General features: G+C 37.2%; 1 protein-coding gene across 2 annotated transcripts in view; it reads left to right on the top strand.

Annotated features, from left to right (window-relative positions):
* The window catches only part of LOC113047874 (metabotropic glutamate receptor 8-like), an 88213-nt gene that overhangs the window by 60481 nt on the left and 8940 nt on the right, over positions 1-18792 (top strand). For both annotated transcript variants that reach the window (XM_026209220.1, XM_026209219.1), the window contains exons 6-7: positions 9183-9322; positions 12460-13395. In XM_026209220.1, the coding sequence (XP_026065005.1) occupies positions 9183-9322; positions 12460-13395 (1076 nt within the window). The remainder of the gene's footprint in view (positions 1-9182; positions 9323-12459; positions 13396-18792) is intronic.

Below are 18792 nucleotides of genomic sequence, written 5' to 3'. Positions count from 1 at the left end.
ATATATATATATAAAAAACATGCAGCAAATGAAAAAAAGGGATTAATGTGTTAAAATGCAAGCTATACACGACTCATATATTTTTTCCTCTCACAAACTCAATTAATTTTAGCGTGTTTAAAAAATAAAGAAAACATGCAGCAAATGAAATACTACGATTAATACTATATTAATACGATTAGTACTATATAGTATAGTAATATAGTAATAATTTAGTACTTTCTCCTGTTTTATAGTTGGCTTGCTCTTTTCTGATCATTTGCAATGAGGATAAAAAGACACACAAAAAAAAATAATTAAGTTCAAACATTAATTCAATATCTACTATTTCCTGAATATTAGGAAATTCGAGATGGCCTCCTGGTGATATCATAATATGCAAATTAGATTATTATATTTACACCCTACATAAACTTTCGGTCATGCCCAACATTTATCTAATTTAGAGTAGATCTCTCTCTTTAAGCCCGTTCAAGCCAAGCAAGTTTTGTTTGTCATTTGGAAACCAAGGTCCTAGAGTCTGGAGGATGAGTGGAGAAGCTCATAGCTCAAGTTGCTTGATGTCCAGTGTTAAGTTTCCACAGTCTGTGATGATTTGGGGTTCAGTGTCATCTGCTGGTGTTGGTCCATTGTGTTTTTTGAAAAACAAAATCACTGCACCCATTTACCAAGAAATTTTGGAGCACTTCATGCTTGCTTCTGCTCACCAGCTTTTTGAAGATGCTGATTTCATTTTCCAGCAGGATTTGGCACCTGCCCACACTGCCAAAAGCACCAAAAGTAGTTGAGATAGTGAATTGGTGGGTTTCTGTTAAATGTGAACCAAAGTCATCACAATTAAAATATCCAAAGACTTAAACTACTTCAGTCTTTGTACATTTAATTAATTTGATATACAAGTTTTACAATTTGAGATGATTTACTGAAATAAATGAACTTTTCCTTGACATTCTAATTTATTGAGATGAACCTGTAATAAAAAAAAAGAGCTCAAGTTTGATTTTTTTTTTTTCACTGTTAATGTACGCATTTGAATCTTTATTAAACTGTGCAGCATGCTAACATCTCTATTTAAGATATTGTGGTCCATCAATGTGGTTCAATTTCAGTTTTGACTCAATGGTTTTGGTGCACAACATAGCACAACAATCTACATGGGCTGCATTTCAAGAATCATGCTGAATGTGTGAATGAATGCCGATTTACATTTCAGTAGATCAGCATTAGGCCTATTTAGAGATTGCATTGCCTCTTAACGCTGGACATTCACCATTTGTTTTGACGACACTTTTATGGTCGGTTGTTAATGGCACATTCCCAAAGCCAGGCCTCCCAGACTGAAGTCTTCATATGCAATGCTTCTTAAGTGTGTAGTCTGTTCTATTTTATGTTTTCTTTGTAGGATCCAGACAAAATTATCCCTACTGTGAGAAACGGCATAGTAAACTAACCCTATTAAGTGCCTTCTGAGTTTAGTCTAGAAAAAAAAAAAGAGTAGATATTTGCATTTTTTTGCTGTTTGACCATACAAAACTCCATGGCATGGCATTAAAGTGTTGCTGTTGGTTGGTAGGAATTAGGACATTAGAATAATGAAAATAGTCTGATATCATAGAATGTCAATATTAATATTTTGTGATGTATTCAGATTGTATAAAAGACAATTCCCCTTTCAATTTTCAGTACCATAATATTTTTTTTATTAAAAACATTTCATGTATTACCGTACTGACAATTAAAAATAAGTTTAATACATAATAATATAAATAATAATATAATATTAATAAAGATAATAATAATAATGTGTGTAAAAATAATTGTATTAATTTTTATCAATGTTAAAATTATATGCTTTAAATAATGTGAATACAGTTATGGGAATCTAATAAGAATTATTGAGAGTAATGGCAATAGCAAAAAAATAAATAAAAATAAAAATAGCCAACCAGAAAATCTGAATGCATTATGATAATGACGATTTCATTTAAGGGGTTTAATTTAATTGTCATTAAAATAATGTCACCACACACACACAACTACCTCCATTTTATTTGTGTAAAATAACAGAGAAAAGGAAGGTAACATTCACACAGTCTTGTGTTATTGAGTGGTAATGGTTGATGGATGTGCGATGTCTTGGCGTTTGGCCATAGCCGATATCACAGGAAAAGCGAAAGGTTCCTCATTAAAGGGTCTGAGTCCACTGATACTGTGGAACGATTACATCTGAGCGCCGGTTGAGTCACCTGAACTGGAGCTCTCTCATTACTACGCATCACTGCACTTCCTCTGTCCCTTCACAGACCACACACACTGCTTTAACTGCTAGCCAGTGTGTGATAATGAACACAGCGCTGACCGATTATGATGGCCAATGAGAAGAAATGGATAAGTGTGTAGAGGTCCAGAAGAGGTCTTTTAGAAGTGTGAAGGGTGGTAATGTGTGCACATGTGTGAGTGACAGGTGTGTTTGTGTGAGATGAAATGGACAGAGTTTGTGAGTGCATTAAATATATGTTTGGAATGTGCACTGCCTAATGCATTAAAGTTTTTAAAATAGTACATGAAATGGTGCACAGGATGCTTCAGTGAGTAGGATTTTACGTTGTTGTCACATTGCACCTATAGTGTCCAAAGTTCATTTTTTGTTACACCTTCTAATGGAATTTGAAATAAACATACTAATAAATATCCCTCCAGAAAAACGTGATTTTGCGATCGCCTGATTTAATACATAATCAGCCAAAGGCTGCATATTTATGTGGGGTCGCATTTTTTCAAATACACCGCTCTTTTGCCCCATAAATCGCCGATTTCAGAAAGCAAAATATGCGGGGCTAGCTTGATTTCATAATCCCTGTATTTTCGTTGCAAGAAACTCACATATATATTAGCAGAATGTTGAAGAAAGAAAAATAATCGCAAAAGAACGTGCAAAGCAGTTTCCCGATTTGTTACATGACCGTGGAGCCAAATTATATTGCGAGAACTCGCGAAAACTGCGGTTTGATGAAATAGAGAAAAATAGGTGATTCCCCCAACACCCCTTTCTCACAAGGCTACTAACACTGTTGTAGTTTCATTCAGAAGTTGATGCAACTTTACAGTTGTAAGATTGCACTTTTTTTGTTACAGAACATTACCAAAAACTTACAGTTGTAATTATATTAGTATGTTAAATAATTTACGTTGCAGTAAGAGATTGCAACTTAAATATTCTGTGATTTAGTATGCTCGCTTATCATAGGAAGTAATAAGAAATTACTCTTTACATTGAGGTAGTAGCCTAGTGAGAAAAAGGTGTTGGGGGAATCACCTTTTTTTCTCTTTTTCATCAAACCGCAGTTTTCGGAAGTTCTCGCAATATAATTTGGCTCCACTGTCATGTAACAAATCAGGAAACATTCTTTTGCGCTTATTTTTGTTGGCAAATAAGAATGATTTGTTCGCTTAAAGTTTCACCCTGATTTCGCCGTGGGGTTTGCAGATGATGTTCACGTCACGTAATTACGTCACTCCATGGCAATAGCGGGGAAATTTTTGCAAGTTCATGCAATTTCATTGCATAAAAGTGCAAAAATATCCCACATATTCCATCGCATTTTTTAAGAAAACGTGCTCCAAAATCAAGGATTTTTGCCCGCAACAATCACAAAAAAAATCCACGTTTTTCTGGAGGGACTGTCTTACAGGCTGTAAACTGTATTTAACTTTCTTTTTTTTTTCATTTATTATTATTATTATTATTATTAATTTATTTATTGTTTCTGCGGTGTTCTATTTAGTTGTTAGGGTGCTCTGGTTCAGTTGCATATTTAATGCATGCCGGCATCGGTAGAATGCATGCTAGTATGTCATTTCAAACATACCCATAGCTCAGTATGTATGCACACACAGAAGCTTCAGAAGAGCGGACACAGAATCAGTAAATGGAAGTTGATACAAAGGCAGACGTCCAACTTGGAGCATCACTGCCTGCCACCGAGGGGTAATCGGCAGCTCAGCCACAATTACACCCGCTCCAGTGGCTCTCTACATACGCTTATTTTTAGATTAGTGTTGTGAGATGGACAGAGCGGGAGGAGAGATTGTGGAATTGTGCATTCAGACGAGCCGGGCAAAAAAAGTGATGATAATTGTGTTGTGTAAAACAAATCCCCTTGTAAGTTGAGGCAGCGTGACGGTGAATCTTAAAATGAAGTGCGGCAGCAAGCATTTAACTTCATAACAGAGCTCTATACTCTTCTCAAATTATTCTGTGCTGAAATAATAAAGGAATGGCCTTAGGAGGTGTATTACATCATGTTCACAGAAAGAAATCCTCTGAGACAGGCTGAAATAAGAGTAAAGGCAGTATGTTTGACTTGCTTAAGAGTTAATTACATGTTTTAGGTTGTTACTATGGCATTCTGGGTAATTGCTACAGATTTCTGGGTGGTTACTACTAGGTACTTGGTAGTGTACTCTGGGTGGTTGCCAGGGTGTGCTATCAAGCTACTAGGGTATTTGGGGTGGTTTCTAAATTGTTGCTAGAGTATATGGTGTTCTGTGTCATTTCCAAGGTATTCTGTGTGGTTAACAAGACATTTTAGGTTGTAATTATATTTGTATTTATTGGTCTACTTCAAAACAGCCTGCCAGCATTATAATGTGCATATTAAGTATGTTGCTCAAGTATTAGCGTTTTAAATATGATCCTAAATATGTGCAGTCGTAACAGTGATTTTGGCCGACAGACGCAGCAGGTAAGACTTGGCAGAAAGGTTAATCCCACTGAGTGCTCTATTGTTACGTCTGTCCGGTCTCCTGTAATCCTCAATTTCCCGCTGCCCCGGTCCACCTGGAAAGCCAAGCTTTGATCAGTATTGCTGGATAAATTCAGAAAGCTGCTGCACCTTCTGTGCCACCATCCTCGCCAATCACGACAAGAGCATGAGAGATTTCTTATGCGGGAAAGGATCAGTTTGCTGTTGCTAGATTAATAACAGAATAATCTACCATCACTGATTGCACACTGCCTTATTTGCTTGCGTTATGCTGATATGCAGTGAAAACAAGCTCACGGTAATCTTAGAGAGCTGTAACCAGCTTCGCCGTACAGGGAATGATGTTTGCACCCTGGAGCAGAGATTTGAAGACGATGGATGTCGTATCTTACAGGCAACGCTCACATGCACATCAAACACAAAACACTCAGCGTCTTGGGTTTGCAGAGAGAAGCGGTATTTTCCTTCACTTGATGTCTCCTTAAATAAAAGAACATGGCTGTCTGGATGCTCGCTACACAAGCTGTTGCCGAATCTGGATCATTATATTCTCTGAAAATATTGCTTCTGGAGGCATTGGCCTCCTCTACTCTTACTTTCCTTCATGGTGGACGAATCAAAGTTTTTTTTTTTGTATATAAAAATGGGATGTGTGAACTGAGGATCATGAAGGTGTACCTGTGTCTGAACTCCACACAAACGATCCCCTCATCAGCCTCAAGAGCGGCTCACTCGCTGTAATGAAGGGCGGTGAGGAGGAAGACGATGGCAAAGTTGTTGAAAAGGAGTAAGCCTAATCAGTGGCTGGAATCCTGAAAGGCTAAATGTGGAGATCCCAAGGAAACAAAAATAGGAATATCTCATTAGTGATGGTTGCAAGATTTCTACAAACTCAAAGGATCTCAAAGGATCAGGGGTGTAACAGCTTTTAGAAGAGAATCTTTGTTTTAAGAGTTCTGTTTCACTTGGCTGCAGTGGAAAGGAAATAATTGTAGCCGGCAGTGTTTTTAAACAATTTTAAAAAGCAGTGGACTAAAAAAAACCATGCTTTGTTTTTTGTTTTTTTTTTGTTTTTTTGCCTTTCACCAAGCAAATCTGATAATACTGTATATATTGTATCCCTTTTAGTTTTCAGATTCAGAGATTAAACGGTTCCATATTTGCAATATATATGAATGATCTTTTTTTTTCTTCTTCATTTGGGCAGTAAGCAACCACCTGCTCAGCTTACATGGAACATTCTCAGAATTTTGGCTATTGTGAAAGCTTTTCTCAATATTATAAACAAATGTTTTACCAGTAATTAATAGAACATTTGTTCACTGTTTATGTTCTTTAAATGTAACTCCTAACTACTTGTTTCTGAACGTTTGGAAAAACATCCAAATATAACCTTCCCATAATGTTTGCGAAGTAACATTTTTTGTTTTGTTCATAAAAAAAAGCAATTATTTCAATCTTTCTCCTCCTTAGAAAATATGTTTGTTAGCTAAGTGTTAGCCACTCTGTCAACCAAATAGAAACCAGCTGATAAACACCCTTGCAATCAGCCACAAGCATGGTACCAAATGTAGTACCATTCAACTAAATATATAAATAAATAAATAGATTTTTAAATTTTTTTTTTTTTAAGATGAATGATGAGTAGTTATTGAAATGTGTTTTTTAAATGAATGTTTTATAACGTTGATTGGATTTAAAATGCAATCAATTCACCATAAAAAAAATATATATATATTATTTTTATTTACATCCTCTTTAATATAAGAGACTTTATAACTGGTTTTTACATTTTGGCATGTTTGTTTGTTTTTGGGTGGTTGAACTTCTGTGCTTATCAAGATATTGCATGAAGACATTAGACTTTTAGATTACTGGCCAAGTAGATAGTTTGAGTTTTAGTCTGTTACATATTTGAGTTGAGATGTGCATGGTTCATTGTGTTTCAGGACTCCAGGGAGAGAGTTCCTGAACCGTTTCTCTGTTTAAGTCTACTGTTTTTCTTAAGCAATTAAATTGCCACATTATTTTCTCTCGCATGCAGATCCTAAAGCACTTCTAAAGCAGGGGGTTGTGTCATTACATTCTCATAAAGAAACATCAACTCCGTTTTGCAGCTCCAGTGTTCATTTACATAATTCTAGGTAATTTAACAGGTTTGAAAAATAAACCCAGTTACCCAGTTGAGGTTCTCAAAAATTGTAGTTTTAGGCTCATATGCGATCAGTTTGATTCGAAAATGGAAAAATGAATTTTTCTCTCACCTCAGATATCAGGCTCAAATTGTAATTCATGTTTCCAAGAACGAGAATGAGAAACAAATTGCTTTGTCTCAGGATATTTGCCATCTCATCTAAAACCTACTTGTCCTTGCATGTTCTTCTGCAGGGCATCTGTAATTTAAGATGATGGGTCGAAAGTGTCCTTATCAATTTCCAAAACTGATAAGACACTTTCCAAAGATTAAGGGTGTGTAACAATGGTAAAACTTGACTTAGAAATGCTTAGTACAAGTGAATTTAAAATAAATCTTTTCTGTTCTTCACTGAGGCTTTTCATATTTAAATGAAACTCATTTAACTGATCAACCAGGTCTATTAGGGTTTGAGATTGTGTTTGTTCACCTGACCAGGAACATGTTGAATTTCAGCTTTATTTAGGAGGATGCAATAAAAATAAGGCATTGTAATAATGCTGCAAGACTCTTTAGAGTGAACTGTGTTCCTTTTCATTACATGCAACAACAGCGACCGATGGATTTATCAGTCCTACATCATTTTTCTCTTTTTTCAGTTCGGCTTGGATTTCAGAAGCGAACTGTCACACCAGATCTCCGTGAGTTACACAGAAGCTTTGATGCACAATACAGCAGTATTATTAGTATTTGTAATAATAATAATGGAAGTTTACCATATACAGTGGGATTTAGGAGTCTACACTGACAATCTGTGATTTAAAATATTTACAAATTTTAACCTGGGGAAAGAAAACTGATAAAATGTAACACATGCATAAATATACAACATAGTTTTTAGTTTGTAAAAAATGTTAAATTTACTCAAGATTCTCTCGGAGTCATAATTGAATCATGCTGAATAATGGATCAACATGATTTGTGCACTTCTTGACATTTATAATGTAACTATTTGTTTAGTTAGGGAAATGTCAGACTTTAGTCTATATTCAATTACGACTTCAGATTTTGGATGTGCAAGGTTTGTTATTGCACTCATACATATTCTGATCAGAGTGGAAGGCCTTTCAGTAAAAGTGTTTATGCACTAACATCTTTAATGCAATCTGAGTTTGTTTGACATATTTGGTTCACTAATTTAATCTGAAATCGGTTTTCCATATGCAATGTGCATTTTTAGCATGTTATGCAATTGCTGTGATTTTCTGGACAGTTTTAGCAGGTTCCAATGAAGTTGCTGTGGTTTTCTGGGCAGTTTAAGTATGCTGCAAAATGGCTGTTAAGGTGTTGTGTGCATTTTTAGAGCATTATACAGTTGTAAGGTGGTTGCAACTGTGCTTTTTTAACATCATGTGGTTACTGGGGTGTTGTATACATTCTTAGCATGCTGTTATGTATTTGCTAGGTGGTTGCTAGTGTTAACTGGGCAGCTTAAGCATGTTGCAATGCGGTTGCTAGGTTGTTAAATTAAATTAAATTTATGCATTTACAGACGCTTTTTAAAAGCGACTTACAGTGCATTCAGACTATCAATTTTTATATATCATGTGTTCCCGGGGGAATCAAACCCCCAACCTTGCGCTTGCTTGTTTGCTAGCGCAGTGCTCTACCAGTTGAGCTACAGGAAGCTACAGGTTGTTGTGTGCATTTTTACCATGTTATGCAGTTTAACAGTTGGGTGCTTTAGCATATTGCTAGGGGGTTATTATGGCATTTTTGATGAGAGTTCAGTTTACATTTTTGATTCATTAATTTGATCAAAAAGTGTTTTTTCGAATGCAGGTCCAAATTCAAGTTGGTGAAGGTAAATGGATGGAGATGTGTGGAGGTATTTTTTTTTTTTAAAGATGCTAAGCTCAATAAAAGTTTCTAAATTGTATTACCTTTCCACCTTCTTACCACCTCACAAGGTTGCCATGATTTTTGCATGTACAGCAAGAAGCTGCATATATTACTTAGACCTGCGAGACATGATTCTGAACCCTATCCTGCACCACAGAGGTTTCTGTGGAACTATGAGGAATTCACATGTGTAGATACCAGACACCTTGTCTATTTAATTCACCTGTTGGAAATTTTGCATCATCTTATTTTTTTCGATAGGCTTGGGTCCTTTCTTCAGTATGAGTGTGAAGAAAAAGTGTGTGTAACTGATAATTCTGTTGCTATTTTACTGAATAAAAAATGTAAGTCTAGTCATTTTGTCATATCCTGTTTTGCAGGAAGTGCAGGCACTCCTGTGGTCTTCAATCAGAATGGAGATGCACCAGGACGATATGACATCTTTCAGTATCAGATCACCAACAAATCGACAGCTGAGTACAAAGTTATCGGGCAGTGGGCAAACAAACTGCATCTTAATGTGAGTGGAAAGCATTTTCTGGTATTCATGATGAAATAACAAAGTATGCATGTTCAAATCAGATATATTAAAGCATGAATGTTTGTAGGAAATCTTATCTTTGCTGATGATGCATGTGACATGAATACTCTCCGGCTTTCATTAGTGAACGGGATGGAAGATAAGCTTGTAATGTTTTATGCTTGGCTGCAAAACAAAATTAATGGAGCCAGAAACGAGCCGTGTTTTCATGGCCAAAAGCTCTCGCAGCAGTGTGGAGATTGAAGCTGTAGTTTTCTTCTACGTGACAGAAAATCCCAGCTTCTCTGGGCTTTGTGTCTGCACAGGTGAGTGGTCGCTTAGCAGAACTGTGATCCAAAATCTCGCTTCTTAACTCCGGTATCAAAATCTCCCCCTAAGCACTTAAACAGATCAGCACAGGATGTGTTACAGAGTGCAGGCGATTTGCATGCAGCTCATTAAGGGCGACTCACTCCGTAAATAAATAAATAAATAAAGACTTCTTTATACTCAAAGGATTGTGGCTGTAACAAGGTTAACATTTCGTTTTTCGGGGAAAATCATTTTCTCAATCAGTACACACAGCTAATAACTGATTTGCAATTTTTGCTGTTTATTGAAAGATGTGCTGGTCACTTTAAAGGGCGTTGTTTATTTACTGAAACTACTAATAAAACATTCAATATGTAAATTGCCGAAGCAATCTTTTCCATCAGATGCAAAATATTGAGGTTGTGTAAAATTAAATGCAAATTTTCAAAGCAAGTACGAGTGGTGTGTGTCTAGGCAATTACTAGTTGTTATGGTTAATTTAAGGATGTTGCAGCCTGGTTGCTAGGGTGTCCTGGGCACTTAAAAAAAAAAAATGACGTGAAACAAGACTTAAGATAGTAGTGTGACACTATGTTAAAGGGGTCATGAACTGAGGAGTCAAAATTTCCTTGATTTTTATTTTTGTACATATTAGATTCTGTAAGTTTCAAAACTCAAAACCTTCTCTTTAGTCCAAAAACATCTTATATTGAAGCCAAAATCACAGGTTGTGGAATGTGCCACTTTATGTGCCACCTCAGAGCTAGAGAAGATCATCAACGCCTGCTTCTACATCACTGCCTGTTTAGCTCCACCCACCGATTTGTACATGTAGTATAAATAAGGAAAGAGAGGTAAACACAGGTCTACACGGAAGCCAAACAATAAAAATATTTCAGAAAACAAGAAGACACTGTTCAGAGCCAAGTCTTTGCCTTCTTTCTGATCCCAACATTAGGAAAGAGTGGATGAACTTTATTTTTAATAAGTTTCCAAATCACGTCAGAATTTGGTCCTTTGTTCACTTCATTCCATCGTGGAATTGTTTATAAACAAGGCACGATTTCAAAGCAGGATTTTCAGAAAGATTGAAATTAAAAGACGATGCTGTGCAACTATATTGGATCCGAAAGTAATGTCGCAACACACAAGTGAGTGTAAATGTTTTATTATGTGATCACTATTGCTTTGTCTGTTATTACAGATCGTTTGATATGAACTATTTATGTGTTTTTAACCAAAATCACAGCAGCATCCATCTGAAGGATATATCATAGCAGTGGGTGTTTACTTCCGAGTCTACAATCCACCACACCTATTCAAACAGAGCGTACTGATGAAATAGGACAGAAAATAGGTTATTACTTCTTAATTATGATGTTTTTATGTAATAATTATAATATAACAACATTGCAAACAATTTTGTTGTAATTGTGGGAAAAAATCAGGTCGTTTAAATATAGGAACTGCTCATCGCTTTTCAACAAGTGACATAGTTTGTGGTATTTGATTTATGTGGGAGGAGCTGTGCTGCAGCATTTAGTACTAGGGTAAGAGATTAGTTAAAATACCTGGTACTGATGTGTGTAAATGGCTAGCGTTGATTCTAACAGCGTTTAAACCTCAGAAACCCTTCTCACTCCCCATTACGGTTTTCAGGATGAATTAAATTAAATTTAATTAATGCATTTAGCAGATGCTTTTATCCAAAGTGACTTGCATTGCATTCAAGCTAATAATTTTCTCCTAACATGTGTTCCCTGGGATTCGAACCCCCAACCTTGCGCTTGCTAAAACAATGCTATACCACTTGAGCTACAGAAACTGCTCAATTGTGAATGGTCAGTGTGGCTTTTGTTTCAGACAGAACGGGAAGAATCAAATGAAGGAATTTGGTCTTTCAATTATTCTTATGTACCCTTCATACCCTTTTATGTGAAAGTCAAATTAAACATCTGTTCATTTGCAAATTTTGTCCTTTTTTTCATTTTAATATGTCCCTTCTTTTCTCGCTTCTCTAATTAAAGCCAATCTGTTTTTGCCAGACATAATTTGTCTCAAGCATGAATAATTCATTCACGGCCATCTCTGTGCAGCAGGCAACAGTGAGAACCACAGAGCATACGTTTAGAGCTGTCCTTATTTGTCCCGTGGATTGGTCTTGCAAAATAGTTTTTTTTTTTACATGCAATTAAATTTCATGCATAGTACTTTGCAATCACTTTTCAAACTTTGACATGTTATTTTTTGAATCTCAAACACCTCTGGCACAAGTTTATCCCAAAATATATCTGTCAACAAAGTTGTGCCCGAGAGCCAAACTGAAGCAGCACTTAAAAGAGCAGCGTTGGCTTTTTATTTTTCACAGCTTTCAGGCGCTAAGGGGCAATAAAGTGATTTCTTCTGCAAATATGACACAACCTACATTTATGTGGGTAATGAATGAGACTTCCTTTGAATGCACAGTTTTTTAATATAACAGCACGCCTCTGGTCTTCATCTCTGACAGGGCTTTTTCCATTATCCATTGCAAGTGGAGGCCGTATGCTGGCGGACAGGCAACCTTTTTAGCGTGTTGCAAGGGTGTTCTTGCTTACTCACAAATATCTAAAACTTTGTTGACTATTTAACTGGTAAAAATGTGAAAATCACTTAGAAAAGTAATTTACAGTACATCAATATTCAGTTGGGGGACCAGTTCTCCACTGGTCTAAATGAACGTACACTGTGAGATTTTGACAATGTAGGTCCCAATTAGTCCTGATAATATAGCAGTGCACCTCTGGTATTTGTATTTGACAAGACTTTTTTGTTATCCTTTGCAGGTGGATGGCATGCGCTGGCGGACAAGTGACCCCACTCTTCCAGTCTCAGTGTGTAGTGTGCCGTGCCAGATGGGAGAAAGGAAGAAGATCGTGAAGGGTGTATCTTGCTGCTGGCATTGCGAGCGATGCGAAGGCTACCACTTCCAAGCCAGCGAGTTCAGTTGCGAGTTGTGTCCGTATGAGCAGCGCCCAGACCGCAATCGCACCGGTTGCATCCCAATCCCGATCATCAAACTGGAATGGCACTCTGCTTGGGCGGCCGTACCGGTGTTTGTTGCAGTTCTTGGCATCCTTGCTACAAGTTTTGTGGTGGTCACTTTCAGCCGCTACAATGACACACCAATTGTACGTGCATCCGGCCGAGAGATGAGCTACGTGCTTCTGACGGGGATCTTCTTGTGCTACGTCATCACCTTCTTGATGATTGCTACGCCCTGTTTGGCCATCTGCTCCTTCCGAAGGGTGTTCCTGGGTTTGGGCATGTGTTTCAGCTACGCCGCTCTCCTAACCAAGACCAACCGCATTCACCGAATCTTCGAGCAAGGCAAGAAGTCAGTGGCCGCGCCACGCTTCATCAGCCCTGCTTCCCAGCTGGTCATCACCTTTAGCCTGATCTCGGTGCAGCTGCTCGGTGTGTTTGTGTGGTTCGCCGTCGATCCGCCACACACGGTGGTGGACTACGGTGAGCAGCGCACATCAGACCCCGAGAAGGCTCGTGGGGTTCTTAAGTGTGACATCTCAGACCTGTCGCTCATCTGTTCGCTGGGCTACAGCATCCTGCTGATGGTAACATGCACTGTTTATGCCATCAAGACCCGCGGCGTGCCAGAGACCTTCAACGAGGCCAAGCCAATTGGATTTACTATGTACACTACCTGCATCATTTGGTTAGCATTTATACCTATCTTCTTTGGCACTGCACAGTCGGCAGAAAGGGTAAGTGAGATTTACAAAATCTGTAACTAAATGCATTGGTATTCATAATGCCATTACAAGTAATTGCTTTTAATATATACAGCCTTAGCTCTTTTCTGGCTTCTGGTAGGAATTGGCATGAAAACTACGAAGTGACAGCAATTTGCATATGGAAATATAACATAAAAAGACTGCTCCAAAGAATTTGAGTAACTTTTCTTTACAGAAATTCATGTTTTTATTAATAAGAGGCAATATGAATGTTTGTTTACGTGCATGTGAGCTATAGGTTGCAGAATATTGCTCTAGGCTAAAGATAATGAAGTCACCTGCTGGTTCCCCTTTCACCTGACCCAGCAGGTAACAACCTCCAGAAAATTTCACATGTTAAGAAGCTAACCTAAGGAAGCCAAAACCAGGGTTTCAGATACTCTCAGACTGATAGATATTCGCCTCGGGTGCACTGTAGGAAACAGACAAATGAGTCAGAGGTGATCAGGTTAGGTGGCGACTCAAAAAGCATCTCAGAAATATCTGAAGCTTGGGTGAGCAGGACTTGCAGGAGTCTGGATAGTTCAGATATGAAAGCTCAATCCAATCATTATTTACTCACCCTCATGTCGTTCCAAACCCGTATGCTGTTTTTCAATCCTTAAAAGTATAACATCTATGCAAACAAGTTATTCAATAGTCTTTTAAATGTTGGAACTCTAGAATTGATTTTTCTTTCACTGTGGTTCATGATAAAAGCTCATTACCACACTGCTCTTTAGTCACATTAGCCTCTCACTGTGACTGCTACGCTTTGCGCTAGCCAAGAAAGACAATTATGGATATACCAATTATTCCTTGCACTAACAAGCTTATTTAAATTCTCATTTAACACTAGAACTGTGGTATAGATGGCAGTCTGTTTAACACAGACCCCCAACCCATCGCATTACTCAAGATAAGAAAGCAACGACATGAATCACTTGATAAGAAAAAAGGGCATCTTTAAAAAAATTAGCAGATCTCATGGTCACACATAACAAAACATGGCCTCAAGTCTGTATTTATTAAACTATTGTCTGATTGGCAACCACGCCAAGCGAAAGGACTTCATAATTGGTTCGTAATGAAAAAGTGACTAGCCCTGAATTAATATCATTACAAAGAGTCAATGTCGTATTGGCTGCAGCATTTGTGAAATGAACCACAGTAGAAAAGTAGATAAAATCCCACCGCCTGTGAAATATTCTTCCATTATCAAGAATGTGCTTTGGTTAATGCCTCAAAAATCAATTTGTGTGGGTTTCCATTGCAGCGACTATTACCTCTTCATTTTACACTAGCATAAAGATATCAAGGCTGATATGATCTACCCTCCTGCATTTGAGAATGGTATCACCTCAAAAACCAATACGTGCACTTTGACATTTCCAATGTAGAGACTCAAATGCAGAATCGTAAGAGTCGATAAAGTGCTGCGAGTGTGCATGGGCAGTGTGCTCACGGCTCCTCAGGAAATCAATGCCTTCCAAAGGCGACTGGTTAAGATAATCTCTCCACATATCTGTCGAATCAAATTACGGGTCTTGCATAAATCACTGGCAGATAATTTTATTGGGTTTTGTTTAGTTCACCATGTGACCCGATCCATATGTTTCTCATATAATTGAAATGCATGGTAAATTGATTCAAGCTTGGGTTACTTAGAATTTATTTATTTATTTTTTTAAGGTAAGTTAAGTAATTGAGATGTTATTTTTCCCCTATACGGGCTTGCTGTTTGGTAATCATAAATACTTTTTTGACTTTGGCTTTGACTCACGTTACAGCAGCATGTACAGTAAATGCATGTTTCAAGAGGAAAGTGTGTGAAATAAATTATATTACAGCGTTATCTGAAACATGGCAAAAGCTTTTAGTGAACACATTTCTGTTATGGTTTATCATATGACCAGATCTCCATTCAGGAAGCCTAATGTGTTTCTCATATAATTAAAAGGCATGGTAAATTGATTTGAGCTTGGGTTATTTCGATTTTTTTAAGGGTCAAGTTTGCTTTGTATTGAAGTAATTTAAGTGAGTGACTCTATGTAAAACAATATAATGCCGTTAGACGAGATGTACATTATTAACAGTCATGAAGATGTTTTTTTGCCCCATACAGCACTGTTTTTTGTAATTGTAAATGGTTTGTTTGAGGTTGGCTCTGCATGCTGCCACAGCATGTAAATGCATATTTCAAGCGGATCAGTGGGTGAAATACATTGATATGCACAGTAATATTCCAACATTATCTGAAACGTGGCAAAGTTCTTAGTAACTGCACATCTGTTAGGGTAATCCTCTCGTGGGTGTAAGCATATTCTTGCTGAAGCGTGAAATATTCTACTATTTCTCTGTTATGAATGATGTTATGAAGATTTAAGTTTGCATAAGCCTGAAATAACACAAGCAACTTGCACCTCCCGCGCAGCAATTTCAATTACTCCATCCCAGACACCGTACCTAAATGGGATCTTTAAGTGACATTTCAATGTTTTTGTTTCACTTTAGTGTCTTAAATTCCTTGAAGGCCAGCTTTGTTTCCAATTAGCTCTGCCATCTTTGTTCTTCAAGCTCTTGTGAATCAAAGACTAAGTGTTTGGTGGTGTGTTCTCCATAAAACGATTTCATTTACAATCTATGGTCCATATTTAACACCATATTTGTCATTTCGTTCACCTACGACATAATATTCTGCTCTTCAGATCTTGTAAAAAGAAATTCCACCTTATTTAAACCTTTAAGGCTTTTGCTTCTTATTTGTAATATATCCTATCTGTTCGGGACACACACACAGACCTCAATCACGCGGTTTCTCCTGCTGTGTAGGATCATGCTGTTCAGAGTGGAAGTCATATTACCTCAGATTAGATAAGCTTCAGTTACATTTGCCCTGGTAATATCATCATACATGAAGGCAAACCAGCCACAAAAGACACTGGTCCTAATTCATCCTCCCCAGCAGCTTCTCATTAGATGATATTCCTGCCGTTCGAGAGAGAGTGACCGCCCAGGTCCTTAGTGTGCCACACGTTGTGCTCTTAATCATGGGAAATCTGTGTGCAAGGGAAAATCACTTCTGCAGCCATGACTTAACGTGCTAAAACTAATGCAGCAGACAGAAGATGTCATACAGAAGAGGAATAGAAGCTTAGCTCAAGGTAGAGTCACAACAGCAAACAATAAGCTGAGGATGAGGTCACACATTAGTTTGAAAAGATATTGGCTCTGCTTGTATGAATGCTTTCTTTAATGCATTCACTTGCTTTTTCTTTCACAGCAGTCACACTGAGAATCAAGTCACTAGAAATGTTCTCCTGTGCACCACTAAAATGAGTCTCAGTGGCCCTTTTTGTGATGTTCTACTGTATATGGAAGAAGGTATACATACAATGTACATATTTTTTATATAATGTATATAAATTATATAATTTGGTAACACTTTACAAGAAGGTCTCTAATTATTATAAATTAATGCAGTCGTTCACTGTTTGTTCATGTAAGTGTATTATTATTTATTATGTGCATGCATTTATTATTATTATATGTGTTCCACAAGACCAAAATGTAGCTTTAATTTATTAGATCATGCAAATTAGATCAATGTTGTTGTCGGCTGAAAGCATAGCAAGTTATTCGATTTTTATGAATGATTATAAACAATTACATCTTGTGTTTGAAATAATGTGCATCTATGAACGGTTCACAGTAAAACAAGTAATGCTTTTGAAGGTTTCCCTAGTTTTCTCATTAAAATGCAAACGAATCACATGAAAAGCTGTCAAAGGCATCCGGAAATAACTAGAGCTTTAATAAGCAACATTAAAAACAGCCACTGAAATGTTTTGGCGGCGCACAGGAAATCTTTGCTAAAGTGATGTTTCCATTTAACTCTCTCATTCACACTCATGCACAGTTTGCACATCACACATTAAAACACATTGATTTTTTTTTTTGCTTGTGGTCAGTTAGACAAATAAATGTTTAGTGATCAGGAAACATGACACTAAGCCATTGAGCCACTGGTGCAATGTTGCTGATCATGGCAGGATCTCAGCTCTATAACAGCACTGTCAGTGTTAAAGAAGTTTGGATATCGTGTCACTCAGAAGAGTCATTAACATGCCCTCTCACATTTTTGAGCAGGTGTTGATATTGTATTGCGTGATTAAATATAACATAAAAACATTTGGGCTTTACATGTGGGTGGTCAACGTTTAGTGTTGGGTGTGCTGCAGTCGGTATGTAGTGTGCTGGCATATGTGTTGCCAATCCTGGTTGATTAATTGTCACTTAACTTCATGCTGTGTGATTGGGTGAACAGATGGATGTCAGCCTCATTTCTATCACTCTGATAACACACCTGAACAGGTGTATCTGCTACTAATCACTGCTGTGAATAACCCTGCTGAAACTAACTTCTGAAGATGCATTGATGCTCAATGAGGTGAAATCACTGGAGGTTAACAAGTCACTGTAATGTCTGGTTACTCGACTAGCAGGTCGCAGTTAAAGGAATAGTTCAAATGACAATTTGCTGAACATTTACTCACCCTCAGGCCATACACGATGAAGATGACTTCTTCATTGGAGCAGATTTGGAGAAATATAGCATTAAATCAATTGCTCAGAAATGGATTCCTTGCAGTGAATGGGTGCCGTCAGACTGAGAGTCTAAACAGCTGATAAAAACATTGCAATAATCCATAATTAATCCGCACCAATCCAGTCCATCAATTAAAAATCACATAATAGTCTAAGTATATAGCTTATTAGTAGATTTTATAAATATGCATAATATTTTCTTCCATTAAAACAAGTATTACAGAAGTTAAATGGGTCGTGAACACAATTTCATGATGATTTAAATGTTTTAAATGGTTTTTAAACTTTTTTCTGTGAAGTTAATTTCCTCTGACAAAGATTCACAAACAGTTTAGAAAGCTTTTCCGCTCCGATGCAAATCTGTTATGAACATTAATTCCACTTCATGTCAGACTTTTCCTCTGAAATTGTATTTAATTGAGTGCTGCGTTTTTCATAGTTGGCCTCCAGTTGGACTTTAGTGACATAAATGAGCAAGAGGATTTTTTCACTTATTCAAATGAATGACTGCAGGAAATCTCACGCACCTGTTTATGGTGACCAGATGTTGTCAATGTGCCGGTGGGTTTTTACAAGCTAGTATTAAAGTATGAATCCACTACAGCTGCTGAGAAAACATTGACAATTCAGCTGGAAATGTATTATATATATATATATAAAATAGTACCTTTGCATGACATGAGTGGCTCACACAAAGTTAGCTTGGTTTCTCTCGACAGGTGTGTCACACAATGTTTTTGTCTTAGATGAAAAGCATGAATGTATTACACATGTGCATAC

The sequence above is a fragment of the Carassius auratus genome, chromosome 29 (assembly GCF_003368295.1).
Source record: "Carassius auratus strain Wakin chromosome 29, ASM336829v1, whole genome shotgun sequence".
NCBI lineage: Eukaryota > Metazoa > Chordata > Actinopteri > Cypriniformes > Cyprinidae > Carassius > Carassius auratus.
The sequence above is the reverse complement of the archived record's forward strand: the minus strand, read 5'-3'. Positions and strand labels throughout refer to the sequence as shown.